An 11,729-nucleotide genomic window follows, 5' to 3' on the forward strand; every position below is an offset into this window, starting at 1 on the left:
AATTGCCCTATCTTGTCCTTTCCTTCTCACATGCTTAATCCCAAATTGCAGAATTCCATCTAATATCCAAGTTCTTTAGAATTGCAACTGACTGGATACCATAATCCTTGCAGAAAATAATGGAAAGACAAGAATTTTTAATGTTATTTTATGGCTAGAGATATTCCCAAAACCAAAATGCCTTCAATTTAATAGCTCTCCTCAACTTCCCAATTTATTCCTCTCCATTTCTTTCACATAATTATTCTAAACCCTACATAATAACAAGGATACTGACAGCTAATATGCATCACACACTTTTATAAAGGATTAACCTGCATTATCTTTGTTTGATGTAATCCTTGCACCTTCCTGTAATGTAGGCAGCATCACTTTCATTAATCTCAGAGAGATTAAATCATTTATCAAAGTTATAGAGCAAGTAAGGGCCAGTGGCAGTGCTAAACCAGAATTTGAGCCAAGTTCTATCTGATGGCAAAGCCAAGGTTGTCAATCACTTTGCATATGCCCTGAGTATATTTTGATCCTTGCTACAATGTTGCAAAAACTTTGGGGTCACTGCTCCCATACATTGGAGTGCAGGATTGGTCATTTGATCAAAAGCCTGTAGTGTGTCATATCTCTACTTATAAACGGCCTCCAAAGAGGAAAACAAATGACCACCATTGATTCCCTTCCATTTCCTCCAGAGCTCAAATAGATCTGGCTGCAGTTGTGCAAGCCCAGTGTTGGGAACTGAAACACTCCAAGAAGTCATCACTTTCTCCTTTTATTCTCTGAAAGGCTTATTGAAAGTCCTTGGATAACATTTATTACCCAGATGAGCCACATACCAATGAAAATGAGCAAAGAAGAGAACCGGGACTGGCTCAGCACTCAGGTAATGGTGGAGTTCCTGGAAAAGATCCTTCAAACTATACTGATTTAGACTGTTCCTTCCACAGATAATAATAATTTCTACCATGGAATGCTTGCCAGGTGACAGGCACTGTCCACTGTTTTGCATATAACTACATAACACAGGTGCTATGATTATTCCCACTTTACAGATGATAAAATTAAGGCATGAAGAAGCTGACATCACACAGCTAATAAGTGGTAGAAATCAGGTTTTAAACCTAGGCAGTCTGATTTCAGAGTCTTTGGTCTAAAGTGTCAGGAAAGGGCTTCTTGGGTGGCTCAGAGGGTTGAGCATAAGATTCTTGGTTTCAGCTCAATTCACGATCTCACAGTTCATGAGATCAAGCCCCCATTGGACTTAAGATTCTCTCTCTCCCTTTCTCTCTCCCCTTCCCCTGCTTGCTCACTCGTTCGCTTGCTCTCTCTCTCTCTCTCTCTCCTCAAAATTAACAAATAAACATTTAAAAAGTGTTTTAAAGATCAGTAAACTATAGTCCAAGAGCCAAATTCAGCCCCATACCTGTTTTTGTAAATTAAATTTTATTAGAAAACAGTCATGCTTGTATATTTACATATTCTCTATGATTGCTTTCATGCTACAAAATCAAAAGTGAGTAACCATGAGAGAGAATCACTTTACAAGAAATGTTTGCTGACCAGTCCCCTACAGAACACAACCTCTCAAGTGAATCTGATATCCTAGAATTACAAAATGAATTTTACACCTAGAAGGCCCCTGAAATTCACCCTATTTCGTTGTATAGATAGAAAGGTCTAGAGAGAAGATATGGTATGCTCTCTGAACATGCTCTTAATGATTAACAGAGTGATGATCAATACAGAATACCCTTGCCTCCTATACCTTCCAATGGCCATGCCATGATTAACTGGAGAATCCAGTCATTATACCACTTCTTTCTCCAAACTCATTCCCAAATTCAGTGGACCTTACATTAGGGCTAGAGTATTTGTGACTTTTTGGTCACAAAACCATCTTATGCTCTTAAAAGTTATTAAGAGCCTCAAAGAGCTTTTTTCTATGTAACATATAGCTATTGATATTCACTATATTTGAACTTAAAACTGAGAATTTTAAAACATTTATTAATTAACTTTAAAATAACAAGAATAAAACCAATACATGTTAAACATCAGACTGATGATACCACCCCGTGTTTAGAAGCCTCTGGAAAACAAAATCCACTGTACAAGCCTGAGAGATTGGAAATTTAAAAGGTAAATACTGTTTTAGAAGTATTCTGGAAATAGGTTTGACCTTGCAGATCCCCTGAAAGGATCTTAGAGAACCTAAAGTGCTCTGAAATACACTTTGAGAAACATTAACATAAAACCACAAAAATTATATTCAAAATGGCAACCAACCCAAATGGAATTAAACCTTAGAAAGGCATTGAGTAAAATGAGATTCATAAGGGTTCTTAATCTTGGAAGTCTAGGGAAGCCCATGAACTCCTTCTCAGGATAATAGTTTTAAGTTCGTAAAACAAAATACATTAGATTGTAAAGGAAACTACTTAAAATGAAATGCACTTCTATGCTCAGAACTCACAGCTGGGATAATTGAATGCCTTACTTCCCATTTAGAAGCCCTTCAAGTACACTCTATGCAAACGGTTTTCTAACCCTTTCAATCTCTACCAAAATCCTATAATCCCACTTCCCATCTGCCAGAGTCCTCATTCATGACAGTTTACCCTTCTGTATCCAAGGGCTGATGGTCATTTAGTCCCACATACTTCTTCATATCTATTACTTTCTATAAACTTCTTAGCAAAATATCTTAGCACCTTTCTAAACTATAATCTTCTTGAGACCTGGCAAGGAATATCTTTTATATCCCTCTTAGTTTCTTACACAAAATAGGAACTTTTTGCATGATTGACTTATTAAGAGAATAAATAAACATCTTTTTTTTTTTATTTGAGAGAGAGAGAGAGAGACAGACACACAGAGAGAGGTCACAGTAAGGGAGGGGCAGAGAGAGAAAGAATCCCAGGAGGGGCAAAGGGAGAGAGAGACAGAGAAGCAGGGCTCACCCAAGCAGAACTCATGTTCACCTGATGCGGGGCTCAGGCTCACACAGTAGGATTCCATCTCATGAACTGTGACATCACGACCTGAGCCAAAGTCAGATGCTTGACGACTAAGCCCCCAAGCACCTGGGGAATAAATAAACATCTTCTTTGTTTGACACTTGGGCTCACTTACATCTTTTTTTTATATATAAATAGTTTATTGTCAATTTGGTTTCTATATAACACCCAGTGCTCATCCCCACAAGTGTTGGGCTCACTTACATCTAATGTAAGCTTTTTCTTTGCAGGTCTTGGCCACCTGTAATGTTGAACAGTCTTTTTTCAATGATTGGTCCACGGGGCACCTGAACTTCCAGATCGAGCACCAGTAAGTGATAGAAACAGTTCATGGTAAAAGGCAAAGGCTGTCACTTATAGCAGCTCTCCCATACTGTCCAGAGAAAGCCCTAAACTCAGGATTTCCAAGGGAAAAAAATGAATCAGAATCTTCTCAAGTCTATTAACAATGGAAAGGAGGTGTAACAATTGTGAGTAAATGAAGGGAAATCTTGGAAAAATACCAAAGACTCCGTTTCTAGATTCCTAAGGACATAGGAATTGGTGATTATTTTTTTAATATGGGGTTTGTTGGCAAAACCCAAGAAAAATCATGATGCTTGTCTATCCAAGTTGTGTTGAAATGTAATTAAGATTTAATTTTAATCCCATTCTGTATCTACATCTTTGGAAGCAACGTTTACAATAATCAACAATGAAATCCAGCTCCTACTGAAATTTCCAGGTGATATCTGGAAATACTTTACCCATAGTCAGTTAGACAGACATACGCCAAAGAAAGAGAAAATGATAGTACTTTGAAAGCCAATCTCTCCAGAATATTCAAGGGAGAGACTTTCCACATTCGTTTCATCTAAGCCAAATCTATGATAGACAGAGAAGAGAAAAGATATTATACCTCCTCATGGGATTTTCTTATCCTTTCTCTCATGTTAGTCCTTTAAAATCTCAGCAAAACAAGAAAAATTATTATTCATATTTTATCAAAGAACTTCATCGGTTTGATTAGTGAAAGCATTGGATAAAACTCATCTCTCTTCTTATTCTTATCCTAGAACTTTACCCGATATGCCTTGATGAAAACTTACTGAATACTCAACTATTCATTGTACAGGAGATAGATGTACATACAGAAAGAGACAGAGACAGAGTTGGGGTGGGGGCAGTTATCTCTAGTTCTCTAGTTAACTCAAAATGGTAGAAAACCCCATACTTACATTTGATGTGGCCCAAAATAAATATATTTTATAGAGGTAAGTCTCTTAGGTCTTCCGAAACAATAGCCACCCACAGGGCATGCAGAGGGTTATGAGATAAGATTAGAATGTTTTTGCAAGATGTTTTCGAGCTTCCTGGAGCAGAAGTTTTGTACAAGGTCTGCATTGCTAATAGAGTTTTATCTAGTAATAGGGGAACAAAAACTCCTTCTTTTGATCTAAGTTGTATATCTCCTGTCTCATTTCCCTAGTCTGTTTCCCACAATGCCACACCATAATTATCACAAGGTGGAACCCTTGGTGAGGGCACTGTGTGCCCAGCATGGACTGCAGTATGTGAAAAAGCCCATGTTTGAAGCATTTGGAGATATTGCCAGGTAATTACAGAGTCTCTCAGCTCACAGCTCTCATTTCCCTCTCACTGCTAGTCCCCAGACTACTCATTGGCTTGTGAATCATTTACCCAACAGCTCTTTGTTATGGGGCATCTGTATGCCCAGCATGAACACGAGACCTTTCAGGGAACATCAACAATGCAATGATAATAAATAATGCTTGCCATTTACCTATTGCCTTCTAGATACTTCTTAGTGAAAATGACTAGCTACCCTACTAAATCTCAAGCTTCTTAAAACCAGAGCTGCATGTTATTTGTCTCTGCATCCCCCCACAGAACCTTGACATGCTTTAGAATCTGGCCCAGAGATGCAAACTTAGATGCCTATAGGGTCCAGGGACATAAGTGTGTGAACGACCAAGAGCAGAGAAGCCTGCAGGGACTGAAAATCTGTACTCATGTTGATACAATCACAGCCCTCTAGAGCCTCTAGAGAACATGAACAGCCCATGATCTGGGTTTAATAAGTTTCTTTTTCTTTTAGCATTAAAAAAAACAAAAACAAAAACAAAAACAACAGTGTCTTGAATGATGCCAACAAAGCCAAGTCTAGCCTGATCAGACCCTGGGTGATGCTCTAGCTTCAAACTCTCTACCACTCCCAACTTCCTTTTCTGCCCTCCAGAGACCTAGCCTCTCTTCAATTGCTACAGAACTCCCTGCCTCTTGCCATTCCCTGTCCTTTGTCCCCTTGGTTTTGCCTAGAAAGTTCTTCCAGTCTGTCACCTTCCCTCATATCACCTTGTTGATTTTCATTCCCTCTCCAAGGTTCATAAATGCCTTTTCCCTATCTTGGTCTTCCTTCAACTCCAGGACTCAATCTGTCACCTGCTCTTGCAGTACTTGCTTCTCTTCGCTTTATCCTTTATCACAATCATTATTAAATAACATCATGGGTAATACATTATTTAAAATATGTCTCCCAAGAGGGGCAAATGGGTGATGGGCATTCAGGAGGGCACTTGTTGGGATGAGCACTGAGTGTTGTATATAAACGATGAACCACAGGAATCTACCCCCAAAGCCCAGAGCACAATTTACAGACTGTATGGTAGTCAATCTGACAATAAATTATAATATATATATCTCCCAAGATAGACCAAGAACTCCATATAGGTGGAGCTTATGTCTCTCCTACTCATTGCTGTATTCCCAGAGCTTAGATAAACATCTTTCACATTATAAAATAGGATGGTTGGTAGAAAATAGGATGAGTTGACAGAGAGGTATATGCTTTATCTTACAGAGACTCAGAGAAGCTTTTTTCTTTAATGCTAGAGTAAAGGAGATGGATGGTTTAGGACACAAAAGAGAATAAAATGAAAGAAAAACTCAACCACCTCCCTAAAGAAAAGGTGAATTGATCTGCTAAAACTCAATGCAGTGTACTTGACTCCTTCCACTAGGCAACAGAAAAGACGTCTTTCAGATATAGCTGAAAATGAAAATATTGCCTTGAACCAAGCACAAGAGCACATGTTCCACGGAGCAGCTCCTTTTACATTAAAGTCTCACCTACTGATGATTTTGTTTCTCCCTCCCACAGGGCCTTGAAGAAATCTGCAGCCCTCTGGATGGATGCTTACTACGAAACAGGAAGCAGAGTGTCAACCTCAACACACATGTAGCTGAACCTCTGAGGGGGATTAGTGAATGTGCAAGAGATCTTTCCTGCTTACTTGCTGGTGCCATGGGCATACCTGGTGTGTCAAGAGTGCGAATTACAAGGAGACATGATAACCCCTTCCCTGAAGATTTTCTCTACAATTACAAAGCAAAGGAAACTCAAGATGGTTGGGGTGCCAAAAGGGAAATGGGAGCCAAATTCTTTTATTTCTTCTATAGAATCTTGAAATTATTCCTATCAATAGACCTAATCAGAGCATCTCCATCACTGGGACATATACAGGGGAACAAAGAAAAGTCTTACTAATGAAGCAGGTATAGGAAGAAGTGGATCAAAGGAGAGACATTTGATGGACATTTGGGAAAACAGCACAATTGCTCTTAGAAGAGAATAGTGTATTTAGGAAATTTATGCTTAAGTGCAAATCTGTGCTTATTCCTTATTTAAATGATTGAGCCTCTTTTTCTTTAAACATTGGCTATAATTAACAATAAAGTCTCCTTAAATATTTTGATCTCTACTTTGGATTTTCATTATTATACCTGCATATGTGTGCAGGTGTGTAATTAGTGTGTATATGTATTTTGCTTCCAAACTTTAAAATCTCTTAAAGTAGTACCCTGCAACCAAGCCCAATAGCCACTGATTAAGGAGCTCAGTGTTCTGTATTTAACGTTAATGGTCTTCTACTGAAGCATAAAACATCGCTGAGTATAAAATTGATTTCCCTAATGCCTGGCCACCATAGCTGAACTACCGTATGTTAATATTGAGTAACTCTCATGAAGGAAAGAGATTTGGTTTCTGTAATGTAGACCCCAAGCTGTATCAAGACATTTTCCCAGCTTAGTCTGAATTCACCATGTCTTAGGACAAGACAGTTTCAATGCTAGAAGGATGAGTAGACGCACTCAACACCATACTGATGTCTGGCTTTTTGCTTTTGCTCATCTATTCATGGGGTCGTGTTAGACCTCACCGTAGCTGTGAGGAGGGAAAGCCAACAGTATAAACTTCCATCTGCAGCTCCAGGCAAGTCAGCATTATGGCCGTATCTTTTGTCTGAAATGCTACCAGGAAGCATTTCATTCCCTTATTCCAAACCCTGCAAAATAATCTTTTTCTTTGCTTCTTAATTAAATCCCTGGGTTCAGGAGCAAAGACCCTTTGGCAGAAGTGAGTGAGAAAGAAGCTACGGAGACTGAAGTAGAGGGAGCAGGGGTCAGAATGATACAAGATGGGGCAATGAAGGACAGTACATGAGGTTACTCACAGGTCTAGGGGAGTTAACCATGTATATCAAAGCTAAGAAACAAGGGACTTGTTGGGAGGAAGGAGCACTGAAATGGTAATAATATTGAACAGGGATGTTTAGCTAAGGATAGAAAGAAAGGTTTGTTGATTTCATGATTGTTCATCATCTAAGGCCTAAATGGATGTGGGAAGAAGCCACATTCCACATGCTCGTGGATCTATAAGTGATTTCTCCTGCCTGAAGTCGGGGCTGCAAGTGGGTGTGGGGTACAGTGGTTGGTTTTCTCTGCCTCATCTAGTCTAACTCTCAGAGATGCTCAAGTGCTGTTTCTTCCCCTGGTCACTACAAATAGCAATCAGACTTCTCCCTGGAGAGACTCACTACCTCAGAGGCATCCCTCTCTCAGTGTTGAGACCAGGCCACCTGGCAGTTGCCCAAATGGAGGTGGTTACTGTGGGACTGAATAAATCAGAGAGATTTTGACACATTTCGTAGGGAAAACATGTGAAATCAGTTCAAGCAAGTCGCTAAGTAAGGATAAAAATTTATGGTGGACTAAACTTTAAACTGCTTAGTGGGTCACAAGACAGCATGATAGTCATTTTCATGAATTATCTCAACTGATTTCTCTCCTTCACCCTGTGCTGACTGGTATTTGTAGGTGAGGCATGTGACTACATTTTTAACTTGTCAAACAAGCCTGCTGGAGAAGGAGAGCCAAAGCCTGTTATGTTCACAGCCTCCAACAACACTGAGCACTGAGGGAGAATCTAGATGGTCAGTCTTCAGGGTGTTTCATTTCTGTCCTCTCTGCTCTATGGCCACATGAATGAAGATGGCTTGCTTGGCCAGACTTCTGCCCCATTAAACTAAATGACTCCTGAGAATTGAGTTACAGCCTTCCCTGAAACTTTCCAATGGATTTTCATGGCTCTTGGAATAAAGAGCAAACCCTGAGATGGCCAACAGACTTTGGTGCTTTGGCCCTTCCCTATATACCCTCTCCTATCTTGTACCACTATGGCCCTGGTTCCCTCTGCTTCAGCCCCGATGACTTCTTCCAGTCATCACACTTCCTCTGTCACAGGGTCTTTGCTCCTAAGCTCAGTGTCTGAACCCCTCTGTCACCCTCCTTGCCCTCACTTCTTCTCACCTGGTTACCTGCCACTCACCTGATGATTTCAGGTCAGCCTCCCCACTAAGTCAAGACCTATTGTGATATGCTCTGTAGAAATTACTACAGGCAAAATTTTACCTCCATTTGTTTGATTCTTTAATTTGTTTCTCTTCCAAACAACCCTGCAATATCCATGAGAGTAGGGACTGCCTGATACGTTGGAGACACACAACAAAGATGTATGGAAGGAAGAGAGGGAGAAAGGTAGAGAGAAAAGGAAAGGAGAAAGACAAGTATGTGAGTGTAATTCTTTCTAATTTGATAGAAAGGAAAAGTTTGTCATATATATGAAAAGAATTTCTATATTCTAACCCTGAATTATTAAAATTATTATGAAAACATAAGAACATCTACCAAGCAGTAAGTACTGAGCTACCTCCCTTCATGGGCATTATTCGATTTAATCCTCATAATAGCCCCTTGGCTATATAGGGCAAGTCCTATAATTAATCTCACTTTATAGATCAAAAAACTTGAGGCTTAGGCAGCCCAAACAACTTGCCTGATGTCCCAGATAGGAAATCTGGAGTAGCTTCAGACCTAGATTTCTGACTCCATAGTCAACGCTCATTAATTCCCATGCCAAGAAATTCAAAGTGAAGGGGAATTAAGTGACATTAGAAGACACAGACAGTTGGCATTTCTGGAATAACTTCAATCATCTGCCAGGAGCTGACAGAATAGGAATTAAGATAGTTATTTTTTTATAAATACACCCCAGTTTTTTTTTTTAGTTTATTTATTTTTGAGAGAAAGAGAGCAAGCGGTGGAGGGGCGCAGAGAGAGAGAGAGAGAGAGGAAGGGAGGGAGGGAGGGAGACACAGAATCCAAAGCAGACGGCTCTGGGCTCTGAATTGTCAGCACAGCCTGATGCAGGGCTCAAACTCAGGAAATGCAAGATCATGACCTGAACCGAAGTCGGACAGTCAACCAATGGAGCTACCTAGGCACGCCAAGGTAGTTACCTTTTCAACTCAGCAGGAACAGGTGCCTAGGATAAGGGAAGGCTGGAGAAGCATATGACAGACACAGCACCGACTCAGAAAGGATTCCTGTTGACTCACTTCTACTCACCAATCCTAAAAGAGTATCCTGCTCTTAAAAATTTCAGTTGGGAGTAGTAAGCTGAGATGTAAGCTTTCAGGAATGACAGACACTGCATTAACTGTAGAGGAAAAATATGAAGAAATGAAATGGAGCTTTTGTGGTGATTTAACAAGAATTCAGCCAAAGGAAATTCACTTTCCCCGTGGCTATCTTCATGTGGTCATCCCTAAACCCCATTTCCTCAAAAGCATCTTTCCTCTTGGTAAAATGGGGCAGTGAGAATTTGCATGCACTGTCAGCTGGGCATTAAGTAAGGGTGACTGGAATAGAAGTCAGAACCCAGATTCTAATTTCAGCTCCTTAATACCCTACAATGAAATTGGCCAGGTCATTTACGCCCTCATACCTCAATCTGTGAAATAGGTGTGGTGCCTAGTATTAGCTGGCCTATCAGTAGCATAGCATGGTTGGGACAAATGAATAAGGCAAATGGAATAGCTTCATAAGCTGAGAACACCCATTCAGATGCTTATTACTGCTATTTTGTTATAATGAAGTTCCTCTTATCCCAGACCCACCAAAAGCAAGAGGGCCACCGAGTCACACAGAAACACAGGATAGACAGACACTAAATCATTTCAATAATGACAATGACACCTTTCCCCAAGTAAGAAGCCTATGAGTCACAAGTGAGAAAATGATTTCTCCTGTTGTAACAAGTAACACCCATGAGGTGTTACTTCCCCATCTGGTTTTATTAAATCCCCTGGGACCAGCATAAATCTCCAGATCTCCGGCTGGAGGGATAGTAGAGAGCCAGAGGTTCTACTTATCCCAACTTCTGGTTAATCATAATAGGACAATTCTCACTGTTGAAAATCATACCAAATATAAGTATACTGCTTGTTCCTGGCTCGGTATGTTATTTAGGACTGTCTTGACTATTTCCATGCTAATCATCAAACTTAAAGATACAGAAAGTATGAGATTGAACTTAAACTCTCTCTTTTTTTAAATTTACATCCAAGTTAGTTAGCATATAGTGCAATCGTGATTTCAGGAGTAGAATCCAGTGATTCCCTACATACAACACCGAGTGCTCAAACTAACAAGTGTCCACCTTCGTCCCCCTTGCCATATAGCCCATCCCCTCACCGTCAACCCCTCTAGCAACCCTCAATTTGTTCTCTGTATGTAAGAGTCTCTTATGTTTTGCCCCCTCCCTGTTTTTATGTTATTTTTGCTTCCCTTCCCTTATGTTGACCTGTTTTGAATCTTAAATTCCACATGAGTGTAGTCACATGATATTTGTCTTTCTCTAATTTTGCTTAGCATAATACACTCTAGTTTCATCCACGTTGTTGCAGATGGCAAGATTTCATTCTTTTTGATTGCTGAGTACTATTCCATTGTGCGCAGGCGCGTGCACACGCGCACACACACACACACACACACACCCCACATCTTCTTTATTCATTCATCAGTCAATAGATATTTGGACATTTGGGCTCTTTCCATACTTGGCTATTGTCAAAAACCCTGCTATAAACATTGGGTTGCATGTGCCCCTTTGAAACAGCATATCTGTATCATTTGGATAAATACTTAGTAGTGCAATTGCTGGGTTGTAAGGTCGTTCTATTGTTTTTTTTTTTTTTTAGAAGAAACCACAGGAGAATTTATTTGTAACTTTGATATAGGAAAAGCCTCCTTTCCTTTTTAATGTTTATTTATTTTTGAGAGAGAGACAGAGTGGGAGCAGGGGAGGGGCAGCGAGAGAGGGAGACACAAAATCCAAAGTAGGCTGCAGGCTCTAATATGTCAGCACAGAGAAAGACAGAGCTCAAACTTATAAACCGTGAGATGGTGACCTAAGCCGAAGTCGGACACTTAACCGACTGAGCCACCCAGGTGCCCCTCTATTTTTAATTGTTTGAGGAACCTCCATACTGTTTTTCAGAGTGGCTGCACCAGTTTGCATTCCCACCAGTAGTG

The 11,729-nt window shown here is 40.1% G+C and overlaps 1 protein-coding gene across 1 annotated transcript in view; it reads left to right on the forward strand.

Moving 5' to 3' along the window:
- The window catches only part of LOC144227355 (fatty acid desaturase 2-like protein FADS2B), a 31,324-nt gene extending 25,062 nt beyond the window's left edge, over positions 1–6,262 (forward strand). Inside the window, exons 8-11 of the mRNA XM_077759000.1 lie at positions 784–880; positions 3,245–3,324; positions 4,483–4,608; positions 6,175–6,262. Coding sequence (XP_077615126.1) covers positions 784–880; positions 3,245–3,324; positions 4,483–4,608; positions 6,175–6,256 — 385 coding nt within the window. The 3' untranslated portion in view covers positions 6,257–6,262. The remainder of the gene's footprint in view (positions 1–783; positions 881–3,244; positions 3,325–4,482; positions 4,609–6,174) is intronic.
- The last annotated feature ends 5,467 nt before the right edge of the window (positions 6,263–11,729 follow it).

Source organism: Crocuta crocuta, unplaced genomic scaffold, assembly GCF_008692635.1.
Source record: "Crocuta crocuta isolate KB4526 unplaced genomic scaffold, BGI_CrCroc_1.0 scaffold982, whole genome shotgun sequence".
NCBI classification, from domain to species: Eukaryota; Metazoa; Chordata; class Mammalia; order Carnivora; family Hyaenidae; genus Crocuta; species Crocuta crocuta.